The 19474-nt window shown below is 37.0% G+C and overlaps 1 protein-coding gene across 4 annotated transcripts; it reads right to left on the bottom strand.

Moving 5' to 3' along the window:
- Positions 1–565: 565 nt before the first annotated feature.
- On the bottom strand, positions 566–17389 carry LOC140796791 (cysteine-rich receptor-like protein kinase 6). Of its 4 annotated transcripts, none has more exons than XR_012110530.1 (7): positions 16504–17387; positions 6903–7031; positions 2110–2243; positions 1782–1992; positions 1389–1626; positions 1151–1312; positions 566–1066 (listed from the first exon to the last, which is right to left on the bottom strand). XR_012110530.1 is itself a non-coding variant. In XM_073149910.1 (7 exons), the coding sequence occupies exons 1-7, from the start codon at positions 17351–17353 to the stop codon at positions 1023–1025; spliced, it is 1767 nt and encodes a 588-aa protein (XP_073006011.1). In that variant the 5' UTR covers positions 17354–17386; the 3' UTR covers positions 566–1022. The 4 variants fall into 4 exon arrangements, 2 of the variants coding, with proteins under 2 accessions (XP_073006011.1, XP_073006008.1); XM_073149910.1 differs by having other exon boundaries at positions 566–1076; positions 1151–1301; positions 16504–17386; XM_073149907.1 differs by having other exon boundaries at positions 1151–1301; positions 16504–17378.
- Positions 17390–19474: the final 2085 nt, after the last annotated feature.

Raw genomic sequence — 19474 nt, 5'->3', positions numbered from 1 at the left:
CAATGTAGAAAATTATACTTTATTTGGCCAGTCTAAAAGGGCTTTTGAATGCTTAAGTAGTCTAAAAGGGCTTTTGAATGCTTAAGTAGAGATAAAAAGAAAGAATTTTGGAGCAAGAGAAAAAGGCTTTTGAGAAAGCACACCTCTCATTCTTTTCTTTTTTTTGGTTTACATAATTTAGTATTTCTTATTTGTATTTGTCTTGAGCAATTAATTACTCACTATTTCTAGCATTGTAGTTTTTTGCCAAATTGGTATTACTATTAGCTTTGCTAATACTTTGGTAATATCATCCAATGATATTCTATTTGTTTTTGTTTTAGGTTTGGATTACTTTAGCTTTCCCCCACCCCTTTGGACACAACACTTGGTTTTGCACATTGGTGCATATAGTAGGACCTTACACTTAAGTGGATATATTTATTTGTTTTCCATGAGATTTAATATGGACCTACCTTTTTCTTAAGTAGATTTACACGTCTTTTTTTTTTTCTTTTTCTTCTGTTCTTTTATGACGAAGAACTCAGGCAAACTCATCGTTTGTTCTATTCACTTATGAAACGGATTGAAGCAATAGAAGACAGGATAGATGTAGATCCTATGTTCTGTAGGATCTTACCAGTGATAAAAGTATTACATACACTAAAAGAACAATATTACAGAGTTCTATATATCATTTGAGAGAGATCTTATTAATCAATCTTCTAAAGGTATGATATTTTTCATAGCTGCACATCTATCTAGGTTCAAGGTCTGTAATGGACACCTCATTTCGTGACACTAATGTAGACTTCCTCCGCTTCTGGTTGCGTCTAACACCGTGTGTTTCCGAGACGATGCTGCTCTGTCTGATGCAAAATGCAGGTCTTGAGGGAGCTTTAAGCGACACAGTCTCGCTGCTAAGCATCACGACGACCATCGACATCTTAGGCCTCTCAACTGGGTCTTCCTGAACACATAATAGTCCAATATGGATGCATCTCAGCATCTCACTTCTTGAGTAATAGTTGCCCAAGGATGGATCAATTAGCTCTATGGTTGTCCCCGCTCTCCAATGCTCCCATGTCTGCATATAGCTTCATTAATTTTGCATATAAGGCTATCATTTGAAACCATTAATATTATGTCCACAAGCTTTTAAAGTACTCACATAGCTCAAGAGGTTTTCACCCTGCTCAGAACCAAAGTAACCATTGTTTCTCCTTCCGGTCACAATCTCTAAAACTAAAACACCAAAGCTAAATACATCTGATTTGGTCGAGATATGCCCACACATTGCGTATTCTGGTGCCATATAACCACTGCATAGGACCTGAACTTGTTATTTAGAGTACACTCTGTAACTACCTGTGATCAGAATAAGGATAATGTTGAAGGTTGCTACTTACAATGTCCCAACAACCCGGTTTGTGATGCCTTGAGTTTGGTCCCCTCCAAAAAGCCTGGCTAGACCAAAATCTGCAATCTTTGGGATCATTTCTGCATCTAACAGAACGTTGCTTGCCTTGAGATCGCGATGAATGATTTTTAGCTGTGAATCTTCATGTAGATAAACTAGGCCTCGAACAACTCCATTGATGATCTTATACCTCTTTCTCCAATCTAATTGGCTTCGTCTCTCATCATCTATGATTCAAATATAACAATTGGCTCTAAGTCATACATAATTTCTAGCAGAAATGATTTTAAAGGCCTGTTAGATTAATGATATACTGAATGCATTAATTTCCATTAGGCTAGCTCATGACAGGGTAAATTAAGATGTGGCAGAAAAGTAGTACCAAAAAGAACGGTGTCTAGGCTTCTGTTAGGAACAAATTCATAGACAAGCAACTTCTCGTGCTCCTCTACGCAAACACCTAAAAGCCTTACAAGATTCTTGTGCTGAAGCTTGGCAACCAAAATTAGCTCATTTTTCAGCTCTCCTAGTCCTTGCCCTGAATGCCTTGATAGTCTCTTCACTGCTATCTCCTGTCCATCAGGGAGGAATCCCTAAGCAGAATAGAAGGTTAGCAAAAATGACATGTATACATGTAAATAATAGTCTAAATCAAATAAGAAAATCTGACTTTGAATTACAATTGTGTATTACATTAGCTACTATGATACCTTATAAACTGCACCAAATCCCCCCTCTCCAAGTTTGTTGAATTCGGCAAAGTTAGCTGTTGCAACTCTCAATGTTGACAGATCAAGAAGCAGTGACTCAACACTTTCGATATCCTCTGTGTGAGTTTCATCTACTGAAAAAAGAACAGACATCATCTCAATATTCTAAATAATACATACATTATAGTCACGAGCAAATTTGTTGATGGCCTGTGAAGTTATGGATAAAAAAATACAGAACTTATTGCTTGCTTTATACTTGTAATCTTCCTCCCAAGGCACAGTCATGAAAATTTGATCCCATAACTTCAATTTCATTACTTGTGGAACCTCTACAATAATTTTTAAGTCGGATAGTGTCTACAGATAAAAGTTCTCCACTATTTCTAGATAACTAAGGATATAAAGAAAATGCAAAAAGATGCAAAGACAAATATAGATCAGGAGAATATAGGTTCCCTGTTCTCTAGAATCTTGATAGACTCTATTTAATAACATCTCATTTAGAGACAACCTTTTACTTAGCTGATCTTTTTCTTTTTTATATCCCAAATTGCCCTTCCATTTAATATTTCTTAATGGAACAATATGATATTAAATTAATGATGATATGATGCCTGGCCTCCAGATGTAACTGAGAAAATGTACTTGCTACAAGACACTTCATAAGAAGGTTGCAAATTTGTAATACTCACTTTAGGAGATTGATTTACTGCACGCTATCAATAAAATAAATACAAAAAACAAAATGTGAAAAAATAATCCTAGACAGAAAGATTTTTATGTAAAGAAACTCAAATCGAGTTTAAAATCACGGATCCAAACTTGGATCTAAATCAATCAATAAAATCTATAAGACTTACAAAAATCTACCAGATCACACGTCGATCTCTACGACTCAATCTATAATAATCTTGCTCGCTAAATCTCACGATACACCATTTTCCATGATTGATTTTCTATTTTCAGTGACTCTTAAAGTTCATTTTTCCGTCTCAATGACCAATGAGATGTTTTGATATAGATGAGTTAAGTTGAGAGCCAATCTTCGTCTGAAACCATAGGTGATCTTCAAAAGTCTCCCCAAGGATAATGATGACTTTTACTAGGGTTGGATTTAATAACCCTTACGTACCTGCTCTAGCAAAGGTATAAAAACCTTAATAAAAGTGATCATGTAATATGCAAAAAAAACCTCATCTTATATATGTGTTCAAACATAGGTGGGCATATTTGAACCTAAATCAAGATTCCTAGTTTTGGCCCTAGCCGATCCCAATCCTGGTCAAAACCAGGCTGGTTTCGACTGGGGTATCAGTCGTTTCGGCCGATTCCAACCGAAACGAATGGGAACGGTCAGATCCGACCTCAAGGGACATCAATAATTGATGCTCCCCCACCCTCCTACCTCTCTCTCTCTCTCTCTCTCTCTCTCTCTCTCTCTCTCTTCTATCTTCCTCTCTCTCTTTTCTTTCTTCTCTCTTTTCCACTGATCTCTTTTTCACCGGCAACTGAGTAGATCTCCGGCGACATTCTCCAGCGAAGATCCGACAACTTCGACCTTTGCCGACCTCAGATGAATTTCTTTTTTTCAATTTCTAATTCCTCTCTTTTTCATTTTTTTTTCACTGCGCACCTGCTATAGCTGCTGTGGTGAAGTAGCAGCACCAGCAGCAGGGTGCTGCTGTTGCTGCACACTTGTTGCTGTGCACCTACAGCAGAAGCGCCTGAGCAGCAACAGTAGCAATTGCTGCTATTGAGGACCTGAGAGGTAGAGAGAGGTGGAAACTGGAGAGAAGTAAAGAAAAAAAAATTAAGAGGATTTTATTTTCGTAAATTTTAAGTTATATTTTTTAGTTACAGAGTTAAATATCAATGTCTCCAAAATAAGTTTCATATGATAGCAGAGTGGAGAGGATGAGAAGGGCAATGAAAGATAGCAGAAATATATAGACAGAGGAGAACAAGATGAGAAGAAGTATTGGTGGCAACTTTCAGAGATCTAGATAAGTTTTATTTATTTATTTCGCCGTGTCCTATGCCGTGTCCGTGTCCTATATTTTCAAAATTTGCCGTGTCCGTATCGTGTTGTGTCCGTGTCCCGTGTCCATATCCGTGCTTCATTGTCAAGTACCTTCTACACCACTTTTTTCTATCATAGATTGTACTTGGTGCTACACTCCTCTATCGGTCGTGTCTAATATTTCCATTGCTGTTCACGTCATTCATATGCTCGGACGAGACCATCACTCATCGCGCTCTATGTGCACTCATTGCAGTTGCCACGATCATCATACCACTCGCTACAATAGTCTTCCTCCTCTGCTTGATCCTCACTCTAGCAAAAAGAGATCAAGAAAGGACAGAGATGCCTCCGCTCGACCGCTGCCCCAAGTACCGGTCCATCTGATCATTCCTCTGGTTCCACCTTTAGCAGTGCACAACTCCAATAAATTCATCAGCTCATTAACAGAGCCCTCAACTTTACTGGTGCCTCTACTTCTTCTGGTATGACTAAATCCTAGAACTTTCACTCATACCCTTCTCGCCCTTCCTCATATTCACGTTGCTGATAGAACCCATTATCGTATCTCTTATATTGGTTATATTTCCACCATAGTCTCCAATTTCGGCGGATCCCGATCTGGGCCGAAACTAGATCCGATACAAGCGGCTGATACGGCCGATACATATTATTTTTCCGGAAATAAGCTTTAGCCCTTCAGTAGATGTATACTTTATATGTTTTTCACCCGTCTGACATCATGCCTGTCAGCTACAAAATGGATTTTCAAGGTCAAAAATTGACCTAATAGATTTATTGCCAAAGACAAAGCTCGTCTGATTGCTCGAGGTTTTACTCAGGAATACAAGATAGACTATGAGGAGACCTTTGCTCCTATTACTCAAATGACTTCTGTCCATACTCTTCTTGCTATTGCTTCTAGCCGCTAGTGGACTCTACATTAGATGAACGTGAAGCATGCTTTTCTTCATAGCCTTCTTGACAAGGAGGTGTACATAGATCCTCCACTTGGCTTCCCCACTTTTTCAAGTCATTTGTCGCTTGTGATGAGCCATCTATGGGCTCAAGTAGGCTCCTTATGCCTAGTTTGATTAATTTTAAAGTGTTTTCACATATTACGAATTTCAAGAGAATCCTTCTCAGCCATCCATATTTCTAAGGTCTTCTACTTAGGGTTGGGTCCTTCTTCTATATGTCAATATGATTATCACTGGGGATGACTCGGTCGACATTCGCACTCTTCAGCAGCATCTTCAGCACTAGTTTGAGATGAAGGTCATCGATAATTTTCAATACTTTCTAGGTATCAAAATTATTCTATCATCTTATAATCTTTTGTTGTCCCAACAAAAATATATTACATACATTTTCAGTCATGCCACCATCACTGATACTCATCCCGTTGCTATCCTAATTGAGCTTCATGTGAAGCTTTAGCTAGATGATGGTCAACCTCTTCTTGATCCAACTACATATCGTCAGCCGGTCGTGCCCTCATCTACTCGACCTTTTACCCAGTCGAATATCTTTCATGTAGCTGGTCTTGTCACTCAGTTCATGCAGACTCATCGATCTGCTCATTATGCTCCTCTCATGCAAATTCTTTGATATCTTTGAGGCACTGTCACTCGCTCTCTTCATGCCATCTACTTCTTTCTTAGAGTTGCGGGCATATTTTGATGTAGATTATGCTAGTGACAAGTGTAATCGGAAGTTCACTATTGGCTTCTGTATTCTTTTGGGAGACTCCATGAATTTCACGCACTAAGATTTAGAGATACCTATCTAAAATAGACCATGGTGTCCAAATGTTGTTTGAGCATACCAGAGACTAGTGCTCCTAGTCTGTGGCGTTTGAACGTCTCCAAACGCACCTACTCTCGGTATACAACATTGTGAAGTTGTTCAAACAAGGCTATTTGAACACCCAATCCAAAGGCTAAGTAATCCTCCAATAAATCAGCTATAATAAGTAGCAAACCCAATATCCCTCATGAAGTAATTCGATCAAAGTCTAAACCATATCACACATGCTTTCGGCATAACCATCCTTGCTAATAGATATATATAGACTCTTTCACGCACTAAGATTTAGAGATAAACCAAACTCATATCTAAAGTAGAATCATTGAAATAAACCAACTCATAAATGAATGTCAGTGATGTTTGAATGGTTGGAAGGGCATTCGCACAGACCCAACCTATAACTGTGAAACATGATAAACATTAAATTTATATAGGGGCATTTGAAGTGAACATAATATTGTAATTTTTCTAGAAGTAGCATCTGCAACTTGTTTAAACCCTTCAAAATGGGTTCAAATGATCAAACGAATGAATTTCGGTATGAACAGTTAAAAAGGAATTTCCACCATTCGAGCAGGAAGGTTGTTACTGCATCGTCGTGGTTATAGGCAGTTCCAATTGTATTAGTTCAAATATCTCCAAAATAATAAAAATAAAGCCTTCCTTATCCCATCAATTGCAAATTTTAAGGACTGAATGCTATGGTTTTAATAGATCCCGACCTCAGGAGCATTTTCTGCATAAATACGCACTCCTTCAAGGCTTATACATAAGGATTCCAAATTTCAGCAATTTTTACCTAATCTAGTCAAATCTCTCTGTAACAAGATCTGGACATCAATTGAGCCCAATTAATATCTAACTATACTGGTTAAGTCTAAATAAGAGTTCGTTAATTTTTTTCTTCCCAAACAGATAGTACTTAGTAGTAATAGTTCATGATGCATCATACACAACTTACATGGTAGTGCTAGATTTCTTGATGATCTTCTCTTCTTCCTCCAGAAACAAATGCAAACTAGGAATAATGCAGCCAGTACAGATATTACAATTGCAATAATTCTGCCAGTACAAATTTTCTTCTTCTTCCCTGCAATTTTAGTTAGTCAATCACAGTTGTTATCCATCTGAATAAAAAAACAAAACAACTTAATAATAAAAGAAACCAGATCCTTTTCCTTTCATTTCTTTGGATAGAGATGCAGTTCTCAAAGAACAATCCATGAAATATAATTCATCTCCGACTTTGTATTGGAAAAAAAGAAAATGTTCTTAGGAATTATGTCGTGCACATGTGACATGTTTTCAGAGAACAGCATTCCAAGAGAAAATCAATAATCCTACTTTGGATGGTGGGTAGTGTACATATGCATCAATTGACCTTCATATAGAAGTGCTCAGAATGCTTGATGAATAATAATTTTGCAATCATGCTTCAAGTTTAGCATTTATACAATAATATACATACAAGATACATCAGTATGGATATAATATATAGACACATAGACAAGTGAATATATAAAATATGCAAGACTACTCATCATTCCTTCCAAATTTTATTATCACAATTAGTAGTAGTAATAGTAGCAGCAGTAATAACTGCAAGTATAATGCTGATAATAACAATAAAACTGATGATTTTTGCTGACAATATCAATAGACAATAGTACTTAATAGTAATAGTTATAACAAGTAAAAAAGCAATAGCAATGACAACAAGTGTAGGAGTTGCATAGGTGGCTGGGTGTCATCATATTAAACAGGGCCTTGTACTTTTCTACTACTCTGTCTCTCATGCATTCATCACCTCTTCCGTTGCCAACAAGACCAGGGAAGAAACAGAATCAAATATCAATCTTGACTTCAGATTTCCAAAGTGAAGAGAATACCATGTTCTCTTATAGCATGTCCAAATGCTATTAGATTACATGAAACCATAAAGACAAATACAATTTGGAGGACATAGCAGTCGCAATCAGGTATATATGGAAGATGCTTTACAAAAACCAATTGGATCACATACTTTAGGATTAATGGAGACTTCAGGGTAAAATGACAACAAACATTAATGTTGTAACAATTTTCAAGGATATTTATGTGCTGCGACTCTCAAGAAATGCCATTTATGCATGCGATGCTTTGAGAAGCATTATCTCATAGCTAGCAGAATAAATAATCCAAACATTAACTAAAAGAGTTTGATACACTCCTCATATTTTAATCAAATATTCTCCATCGTTAACATATTGAGCAACAATAGCCGTGCCACAGGCACAAACCGTGCTGACCACCAGCCGGCACGGCATGGCACGGCACATGCCGCGGCACTTGCCGGCCATGCCATAAGAGGAGAGGAAAAAAAAAAGAAGAGATACCCACCTTCGCCTTCACCTCTGCCATCGCTGATCGCATTCGCCGTTGCAGTCGCCCAAGCGCTTCAAGTGCCCTAGCCTGAGAGAGGAGAGACCGAGAGAGAGAGAGAGAGAGAGAGAGAGAGAGAGAGAGAGAGAGAGAGAGAGAGAGAGAAATCAAAAGAGAGAGAAGTTATTGGTTAAAACTTAAGTTGCGGATCCGAATCTCTCTCTCTCAGTCTCTCCTTCTCCCTCGAGCTAGGGTACCCGAAGCACTTGGGCGACGGCGATCGGTAACGGGTAGCTCGATGACAAAGTCGACGACGAGCGACGAAACTATTAGAAGGGGTCCCATGCGGCACCCATTGTGCCATGTGCCATGTGCCGGTACGCCACCAGCACGGCCATCCATGATATTGAGGACTGATGGAGAGAATTTTAGACCAAACATTAGTTGAAATTTTTAGCATATTTTTATTGACATTGCCATTGAAGAATCTTAAAATTTATTTACTCTCACTCAATGATGGCCGTGCTTACCAGCACGAGATGTACCGACACGTGGCATAAGGGTTGCCGCATGGCACCCTTCCTAGCAACACTTCACTATAGACTCTTCGTCGTTGTCGTTGCCGCCGCTACTCACAATTGCTCGTTGTGCTCGAGGTCGCCGATCGCGACACGAATACCCTAGCCTTTGCTGCTCAAGGAAGAAGACGACTTAAAGCGCTACTAGTCTCCCTTCTCTTTTTCTCTCCTTTCTTGCGGCACGGCCATCCATGCTCTCTCTATTATAAGTTTATTGGGATCATTTCAATCCCATGAATATCACAAAAATCAACTTGATTCTCCTCCCTTGGAGAATGCTTTTCAATCACAAATTTCATTAAAAGGAGGTTCTAAAGTAAGAGAATGATGATATTTTGATAATAGTAGAGAGAAATAATGATGGAAGAGGCCAAGAAAATAAAAATAACAGTGCATCGTCATCTACTTCAACTAGAGCTAGAGGTATAGGAAGAAGACTGTATGTGGAAGTCCAATATCATCATAATGGCAAATATGACCATATAAAGAGGCTATGCAAAAAAACAATTGTGGAGGAAGAAAAGAAAGATGCAAAGTATGCTCAAGCAAAGGATTAAAAGAAAGAGGATGGTTTTTTTTCTTGTGTGTAATATATAAGAATATATTATTAATAATTTGGTCTGCTTATAGTAGTTGTAGTAAACATATGACAAGGAATAAATAACACTTTTATTACATTGAATAAATAATAACAATAAGTTATTGGTCAAGAGAAGTGGTGATATTCTTGTTCAAACAAAGAATGGTGTCAAGTTCATTATCAATGTTTTCTATGTTCTAAGCCTTAAGCAAAATCTTTTGAACGCCGGACAACTTGTTTTTCAAGAGTCATGATGTTTTCTTCAAACAAGACACGTACGAGGTCAAGGACAAAAGCAACATTCTTATTGTCAAAATGAAGAAGACACCAAACAAGATGTTTCCTTTGAAGATGAAAATGAAATTTTACTTTGCTTAAAACTATCATAAGAGAGGAATCATGGCTTTGGCATCTCTAGTACGACCATTTAAGTTTGAGCTCTCTTTCTCATATGTGCAAGAAACATATGATATAAGACATGCCAAATATTAATCAACATAATCAAGTATGTAAAGAATGTGCACTTGGAAAGTATCACTGAGACTCTTTTCCAAGTAGGAAAGCTTCGAGAGCATCCAAATCTCTTGAGCTTATCCATACTAATCTATGTCGCTCTATGCACACAACATCCATTAATCACTATTTCCTTCTTGATGATTACAGCACAAAGACATGGATATACTTAAGAAAAAGATATATGCATTGAGCCCGTATAAAGAATTTAAGGCCTTAGTCTAAAAACAAAGTGGACTTACCTTAAACACTCTGTGTTTCGATCAAGGAGTGAATATAATTCACAATATTTTATCTCTTTTTTTCAAAGCGTATGACATAAAATAGCAAGTTACCACCCACTATACACCACTACAAAGTAAGGTAGCAGAAAAAAAGAATCGAACTATTATGAAACTTGCTAAAGATATGCTAAAGGCTAAAGAGATGCCTAGCATTTTTAGGCAGAAGTTCTCGCATGTGTGGTTTATATTTTAAATTATGCAATTTTCAAAAGTATGAATGACATGACACTTTAAGAAGCTTAGAGTAGACACAAATCTTGTGTTGCTCAAAGATTTTTGATAGCATTACCCATGTGCATGTGCCCGATAAAAGGAGGGACAAATTGGATGATAAATTTGAAAATTGTATCCTTATAAGCTATAGTAAAAGAACCAAAACCTAAAAACTTTTAAATCCATTACCAAGAAGATTATTATAGTAGAGATATAAAATTTAATGAAAGAGAAGCCTGCAAATGGGATGGAAAGGAGAAGAAAGAAATCTTAAGGTCTTATTTGATTTGAGTTTAGGGACCCCTCTGAACTGGTTTAGAAACTCCTAAACTAGTTTAGTAACCAAATATTTTTTATTTTTTTATATATAATTAAGTTTACTCTCTAAAAAATTAAAACTAAACTAATCAAGTTCGGAGCTTAGCCTTATATTTTTACAGGTAAACAAGATTTTCAAGGTGTCGACCTTGGAGAAAGAGAATCCTCTCTTTCATCTTCTTCAACATCTTATCCAACATCTTTATCATCGGAGTTTCCACCAAGAAAGACAAGAAACATTAAAGAGATTTGTGAAGTAATAAATGAAGATATGAGAAACTTTGTGCAATTCGTAGATGTGGATCCAATCAATTTTTTAGGAGGATTTAAACTAACAAAAATAGAGCCATAGGATTAAGAAATTGATTCAACTACCAAGAATGATACTTGAGACTCTGTAAAGTTTCCTAGTGAGCACAAACTTATTAGCATTAGATGGGTCTACAAGACCAAATTCAATGACAAATATAAAGTTGAGAAGCACAAAGCTCAATTGGTGGTGAAAAGCTATAACCAAAAGTATGGCATACCGGATTATGTTGAAGTTTTTGCCCTCATTGTTAGACTTCATACCATTTGTATGGTCTTAGCATTAGCTGCTCAAAACTCAAAAGAGATAAAGGTACATCAAATGGATGTTAAATCTGTATTTCTAAATAGGTTCTTAAAGAGGAAATCTATATCAATCAACCTCTGGGCTATGTGAAGAAATATGAAGAACATGAAATATCCAGTTGAATAATCCTTGTATGGCTTTAATCAATCACCAAGGGCATGGTATAGCCGCATCAATAAGTATTTCTTGAAGAACGGATTCAAAAGGTGTTAAATCGAGCATATTTTTACATGAAAGAAGGAGAACAAAATGAGTTCTTAATTACATACATTTATATTAATGATTTGATCTCACCGGTAATAAGTCCATATTTTTTGTAAAGCTTTCAAAAGAGCATGATGAACAAATTTGAAACGACAAGTATGGGTCTTATTCATTTCTGTCTTGACATCGAAGTTAAATAATTTGGGAAAAAGAGCTCCATCTCATAAAAAAAAAAACTATGCAGCAGATTTCTTGAAGAGATTTCAAATGGAAAATGCTTATCCTATGAGCACACCTATGGAGGCAAGCAAGGTGATGATAAACTTGTTGATGCTACTCTTTAAAGAAGAAAGAACTCTTCTTGGTAGTCCTAGTTATTTGACAGGGACTCAATATTTTATACTTTGTTAGCCTTTTGAGCAGGTTCATGTGATGCGAACATCACTGATAGGACGCGATAGCGTGTGTACCAGCGCAGGAGGCGCCGACAGTTGATGATTCCTCTTATAGGGATCTGGTTCTGATTTTTATTTATTTAGAGTGTCTTTTGTTTATTTCCTATGTAGGGTGTTTTTTGCTTAATTCCATTGTAGGTCTATATATAGACCCGTTATATTTTCTTTGGAACTTAATGAAAGTTTATGTGATTTATTCTCTAGAGGATTTTGGTGTGAAACCATTTCTTAGAGTAGAGGTGTGAAACCCCTCATTCTTTTCTTTCTTATTTCCCTATTTCATCTTTCTCCATCACGTTTTGCATCATCATGGAGACACCAAGATGTCATTAGAATGCCGAGAAAAGAATTTTCAGCTATATTTATGGTACCTTAAATAAAGGTATTATTTACAAAAGCACTAAAATTTCATGCGTAGTTGTCTATTGCTATAAGGATTGGGGCAGATATATCAACACTAAAAAGAGAATTTTTGGCTATATTTTCAACGTCAGCTCCAACGCAATCTTATGAGCTTTAAAGAAGCAAGACATAATGACTTCTACGACAAAAGTGGAGTATATTTCCTAATTGTCAAGCACTATGGTTAAGGTAAATTTTGGAAGAACACAGGCATCCTTAAGAAAGAGGAACATACTTATTTTGTGATAATAAATCAACAATTGCACTCACAAAGAATCTGGACTTCTATGGTAGAAGCAAGCGTATTTAGATTAAGTATCATTTCATTCGAGATTTGGTCAAAGATTGTGAGATTAAGGTCAAGTATTGTAAGACTAAAGATTGATTGGTGCACATATTCACCAAAGCCCTCAAGATAAATACTTTCACCAAATTGAAGAAGACACTTGGCATGGAAATAGTCTACTTAAAAGGAGAACGTTGAAATATAAGCTACCTAATTTGACTAGTCAATTAGATTTTAATTTTCACTTCTTATTTGTATTTTTTGTCATGGAACTCAGTTTTAGTCGAAACAGATCGAGATTGGCTATAGCTGATCCGGATCTAAGGCTGAAACCAGTCATACCTAATCCATATCAGGTCAAGATTGGTTGAAATGAACCAAAATTGAGAGCGAGAAAGAAGAGAAAGGAGAGAGAGAAAGAGGATAGGGAGCGCATCAGAGAAAAGAGAGAATAAAGGAAAAAATAGCATATCTGAGGTATTGGTGGTCGATGGAGCCATATCTACATCGGAAAGTTCGTCGTGCATTGATGGAGGTCGGAACTACATCGGAAAAGCATTGACTTCATAGAGACGGGAAAGGATGAGTGAGAGTGCTAAGGAGAGAGCGAAGGAGAGGATTTTTTGGGAGAGTTTTTTCCTTTTTAGGAAGAGTTAGTAAGAGAGAGTTAGGAGAGACATAGTGGGAGAGAGTTAGGAGAAAGAATTAGTGGGAGAGAGAGTTTGATAAGAGAGAAAGTAGGAAAAAGAATTAGTGAGAGAGAGTTTGATAAGAGAGAAAGTTAGTGGGAGAGAGGGTAAGAATTTTTTTTCATATTTGTATGAGGGAGAGAGAATATGAATGATAGAAAAAGAGATAGAGATAGAGATAGAGATTAATAAAATAATTTTTCTTTTTAATTTTTAGACTTTATACATGAATAATTTATATTTATATCTTATTATATATTTTTCTAAAAAAATTTAGATTTTTCGTATTTTAAAGATCATTTTAAAATACAGGATGATAAGGACGGCCGATACTGCCGATATGACTAATGCGTATCGTTTTTTTAAACAGTCGATCCTAATCCTAATTCTAATACTTGATACCTTATTTTTAGCTCAACTTTATATCAAATCAAAAATAAATTATTTACACTATTTTTGTAGTTTACAACCAAACACCTTATTTCCCTACTTTAGATTAGACGTATAATTTTAAGAGTAAGAAATGAGAATAGATACTTTAGATTTTTTTTTTTTAACCGGCAACCAAACAGGGCATAAAATTTCTTTCTCTTAATCTTAAGTAACAATAATACTTTAAATAACTTAATTTTTAAGTAATTATTAAAAATAAGTATAATAATAAATGACATGTAAATAATATATGGATAGGATAGAAAATTTCATCTACAATTTTAAAATAGAAAAAGTATGCTAACAGAAATAGAGTACAATAACTTGAATGACAGTAATACATATTATGTAAATTTGCAAATAACACTATATTTTATTATTTTCTGATTAACACTCCGTTCTTGAGGAAATTTAGCTATTTTAATTAAGTATCATGAACTCCAACTTATAATTTATATAACTATACTAATTAGATTACTAAAATACTCTCTTGACCCTCTCTTTTTTAAGTCATAATCTATCCTAGCCCACTAAGGTGTAAAGGAGTCGAGCTTGAGCAACCTGAGCCTAGCTCAGCTTGACTCGAGAGTGTCTTTTTTTCAAGCTCGAGCTCGATTCAAGCTAGGAAAGCCTAGCCCGACTCGACTCGGGCTCAGCTCGATGAGGCTCGATAGCTCGTGGGCTGGTAAAGAAGATGAGTTTGGAGCTTGGAGATGGCTAATGGAAAAAATGAAAGAAATTGGGCTCCGTTCTGACCTTGCTCCACTATTTTAATTATATCTTTTCATCCAAATATCTGATTGATGTGAAACTAGAGCCATTAGAACTCTATCTCGTGATGCTATTACCATCTAAATTTTCATAATTATCTTATACCCGAATCAGTCTAGATCTGGTCCATAACACTCGAGCTCGATTTGAGCTAGGAAAGCCTAGCCCGATTCAACTCGGGCTCAGCTCAATGAGGCTCGATAGCTAGAGTGGGCTAGTGAAGAAGATGAGTTTGGAGCTTGGAGATGGCCAATGGAAAAAATGAAAGAAAGTAGAAACCCTTGCTTTGCCTACTTCCTTCCTTGCTAATTGGAAGCAAGACTCACACATCTGAAACCCACAGCTGCATGGGAATGTTGCAGAGGATGATGAGTCCAAAGCAGAAGATGCGTATATTATATAAAGATTCTCCTTCTTTTGACTCAAAATATGAATCAACAAGATATGTTGATGTAAGTAGATATTCATAAGAACTGGAGATAAGGGGCTTATATGTTGTATTCCTTTTTCAATGAATGCATAACTTTTAGATGATGGTTTGACACAATAAGCTAAGCACCTAGCCCTCTTTTTCCGAGCAGAAGAGATGTTCAATCTCTCCTCTCTTCACTTTTCTTTTTCTTGCTCCGTTTCTCCTCCCATCTTTTTTTTACTCTCAAGAAGCAACGGATCGTTTTACTCTTTCAAACATAGACTTCTCAACCATTTTTGCTCGTGCATCTACCCCAGAAATTCATGGATATCTCAAATCGGAATTTGGATGCTCCAAATGAAACCGATATGGTTTTGTCCATAGTCAAAAAGGAAAAAGAATTGAGAAACCTTCCACATTCAGTTAAGGAAAGCAAAGCAGATAGAAGACCTTCTAGCGGGAGCTTGGAGCTTGGAGGCCGATGGGAACTTGGAGATGGCTGATCGGAGCTTGGAGATGGTCGATCGATGAGACCAATGGGAGCTTAGAGCTTTGAGATAGCCTCGATAAGGCCAATGGGAACTTAGAGCTTTGAGATGGCCGATGGGAGCTTGGAGATGGCGGATCGGAGCTTGTAGACCAAGACCACTAAATACCGTTTCGGTGGCGATGGTCGATGGGAGCTTGGAGATGGAGATGGGTTTCAGTGGAAATAGGTTTGGTGGTGAACGTGGAGATGAGTTTCCGTAGTAAAGAGGATTTGGGGAGATGAAATGGTTTTGACGGTGAAGGGAGAGGGTTTAGGGAGATGAAATGGTTTCAGTGGTGGGTTTAGGGAGTAGAAGGTTGGAGACTTGGACGAGGGTTTTTTCTTCTCATATATATATCATACCAACCTGGTGGATCTTATTTCTTCTCCCATATAGATCATACCAACAAGCCAAGCCCGCGAGCCTCACAAGCTAAAGAGCTTTTTTAATGGTCCAATAGCCCACCCTATCCTACTAAATCAAAAATCTCAACCTAAATTTAGTCGAGTTTTTGACCAAACTAGTCTTGTTCTAATTTATTTGTACTAAAATAGACTACTATTTAAATTTATTATCAAATGGGATCTAATTTACTATAGTCATAACAAAAACGCTGAACTAATTAATATTTTATCTCTAAATAAAAAAAGTTAATTAATTCATCATTTTTGTGTGGTCTATATATATAAATTTTTTTAATTTAATCTTTCAGTAATTTAGAAAAAAAAATGTTTGATGATAAAAACACTTAACTTATTAGCGTTTTTAAAAAAGAGATAATTTATTTCAATAAAGAAAATAAAAAAGAGGTCTAGTTTGATCAAAATTTCAAATTTAGTCAGCATATCTTATCCCACCAAATGAAAACCCTCTTCCTAAATTTACTTTTTATTTTTTAGTAAATCTGGCTTGACTTACTTGCTGGGGTAGGGCTGCTGTCTTGCTTCGTCGGCGATGGAGCTGCCGTGTTTGGAGAAGTTGTCGATGGTGGAGATGATGACAACTCGTCGACTGCCGTAATATTGTAGAAAGGAGACAAATCATACCGAATGATACAGTTCCTTGCAAACAACCTCGCTTCACCGCTCGCGTTGCAACACTTGGGAATCTCACTGCGGTACTTACTAAGGCACCGGAAGCAATCGTCCTTGGATATGTCCCTCGTGCACTGCACCAGCCCATAGATGTCATCAAAGCTACTATAATTCGTCGATCCGGCTGCAAACATTAGGGGCGATTTATAAGCAGCCTGGTCGACAAGAGTCTCGATCAATTGTCCTAAAGTGTCATCGAACAATTGCGACTCCGTAGCTGAACTGTGAGCAAAGACATAATAGAACTCATCCGAGTAGCCAAAGAAGCTTGTATTGGAGTAGCGGAGGTAGCAATAGTCGCGCGATATCTCCAAATACTTGCTATTCGGGCAAATAACGCCGGTCTCATTGATCGCAGTGCTGAGGCACGTCCGGCACTCGCCGAGAGACAAATCACCACGGCATAGGGCAAGACCGTAGACTTGGTCAGGAGTTTTGCCGATTGTGACATTGGAGAACCCGGACACAGAGGCGGCGGAGTAGAGGGAAGAGAAAAGGAGGTCGAGGTTGGTCTTGAAAGTGCTGTTAGCTGTGTAGTTTTGATCCTTCGGACAGTTGATGGAGAATTGGTAGTCTGGTGTTTGTGACTCGGTTGTGGGACTATGGAGTATGATGACGAACAGGAATAGTAGGTGGAGAGGCTTCCGCAAATTGGGAAAGAGAGGTAATGCCATTGTTTCCTAGCAGCGCTCATGATCAATGCGAGATAAACCTATAGATATGAAGAGGCAATGCTATGCAATGAATGAATGGACGGAATGGACGGGCAAAGTCAAATGAAAACTTTCCAAATTCCAAGTCGTCTATAGAATAATAAATGTTGAGGTTTGAAGAAGATTATTTTTTACTTTGAAAAGTAGTCCATAGACAGATAGACTAATTCATTACATATAATTCAGATTACAGTAAAGGTCATCCGGAAGATTGACCCAATTCTTACGACACCAGTTTAGATAAGTAAACATTGCCAAGTTGTTAGCTGCAAAGTTGTTGTTCTTGAGAATATTTGAGAAACCACCGCACTTGTTTGGGTGGAGTTTGTATAATATTTATAGAAGTTTTTAAAAACAGTTTTGTTGTTGACTTGTTGTAACAATAAAATAAGATTTGTTGTTATTAACAACTTACTATTACAACAAATATTATACTGCTCTCGCCATGGAACGATTGAAGGAAGGATCACTATAGTGAATACTGCTAGAAGTGAGTCGTTGACCAACCACCTTAGGCGTGTTGACGGGCTTGTTCTCCAATAGTTCTGCACGAGCCAAGATGTCATGCGCATACTTTGTTTGGCTAAGAAATAAACCTCCAAATGCACTGTGAACTTCTAGGCCAAGGAAATAAGAAAGAGACCCCAGTTCTTTCATAGCAAACTCCTTCTGAAGCTTGGAGATGATATCGATAAGCATATTATTGTTATTACCTGTAACAACTATGTCATCAACATAAAGAAGAAAATAGATGATACTCGCAGGCTAACAGAGAACAAAGAGTGAGGTGTCAGCACGATTGCACATAAAACCAATTTTTAATAAGAATGAGCTAAACTGATGGAACCAAGCACGAGGAGCTTGTTTTAAGCTATACAGCGTCCTTTTCAATTTGCAAACATGATAAAAAAAATTGGGGATTAGTGAACCAGGAGGTTGCTCCATATTAACTTGTTCTCGGAGATTGCCGTTGAGAAATATATTTTGACGTCAAGTTGACAAAAGAGACAAAGCAAAAGCAACACAAACAATAGTAAACTGAACTGAATGTATTAGTGAAATTTAGGCTAGGTATTTGAGTGTATCCTTTGCCAACAAGGCGTGCTTCAAGATGATTTATTGATCCATCAGGTAAGCACTTAACTCAAAAAAACCTATTTCGAACCAACAACATTTTTATTCGGCGGTCGTGGTACCAAAGTCCAAGTGTTGTTCGAAGTCAATGCTCTAATTTCATCGTCCATTGCGGCAAACCAATGTGGGTGTTTAGCTACCGACTTGAACCCTTTAGGTGCTTTAATTGCCATAGGATAATGAAGAAGAGGCGAATCTAGCACAACGCACATGTATGAATGTTGCTTGGGCTTAAAATTGCCCGACTTTCTACAAATTTGCATTGGATGAGTGCTTTGAGTGATGGGTTGTATAGAAATTATTGTTGGTAACAATCTGATTCCAAAGAGTCACAATAAATTCGATCAAAATAAAATAAATAACTTACAGATTACAGAATATAAAATTCTGAATAGTCGAGTATAGTATTGGACACTATCTCCTTAAAGACCAATTCGCCCTCCACCGATTGCTTATGGAACAGTGGACGTTGATAAGGCAAAAAAATTAAAATTGGACTTGACCCGTGTGTGCGAACCGAGCCGGGCCAGGTGGCGCGCGTGTGTGAGTTAAGTTGCATAGTAACCTTTACCCACAAAATAGGTGCCCCTTTTGGGGCCTAAAGCACATAAAAAGTTTGTTACTTATATACCATACTAACATTTCTCAAATATCCAATATGGTACTAAACTCACTTTTTTTTATTTTCTATTGCCATGATACCCACTTTAGAGTCAATTTTCATTCACTTCTCTTTATGGATTTGACTAAATAAATATTTGACAATAAAGTACACTTTGAGCTAAATTAATTTCATCATTAAACTATCATTAATAATGTATGGACCCCACTTAAAACTTAGCTCAAAGTTAATAAAAAATTCATGTCAAATATATGAAATTACCAACATAAATGACACTCGGAGATACAATTGCTGGGAAATAGGAGTAGATCCTGAGATGGCAATGG

This window comes from Typha latifolia, chromosome 10 (genome assembly GCF_019914945.1).
Source record: "Typha latifolia isolate L0001 chromosome 10, TyphaL0001v2, whole genome shotgun sequence".
In the NCBI taxonomy this organism is placed as follows: Eukaryota; Viridiplantae; Streptophyta; class Magnoliopsida; order Poales; family Typhaceae; genus Typha; species Typha latifolia.
This window is presented reverse-complemented; position numbering and strand designations above follow the sequence as displayed.

Excerpts from the sequence above, each read along its gene's own strand:
- LOC140796791 (XM_073149907.1), bottom strand. The coding sequence starts at position 17,353 with ATGGCATTACCTCTCTTTCCCAATTTGCGGAAGCCTCTCCACCTACTA. Across the intron at positions 7,032-16,503 it reads CAGCAGCCCTACCCCAGCAA|GGAAGAAGAAGAAAATTTGT; the intron begins GTAAGTCAAGCC and ends CTAAAATTGCAG. Across the intron at positions 1,993-2,109 it reads GATTTGGTGCAGTTTATAAG|GGATTCCTCCCTGATGGACA; the intron begins GTATCATAGTAG and ends TATTCTGCTTAG.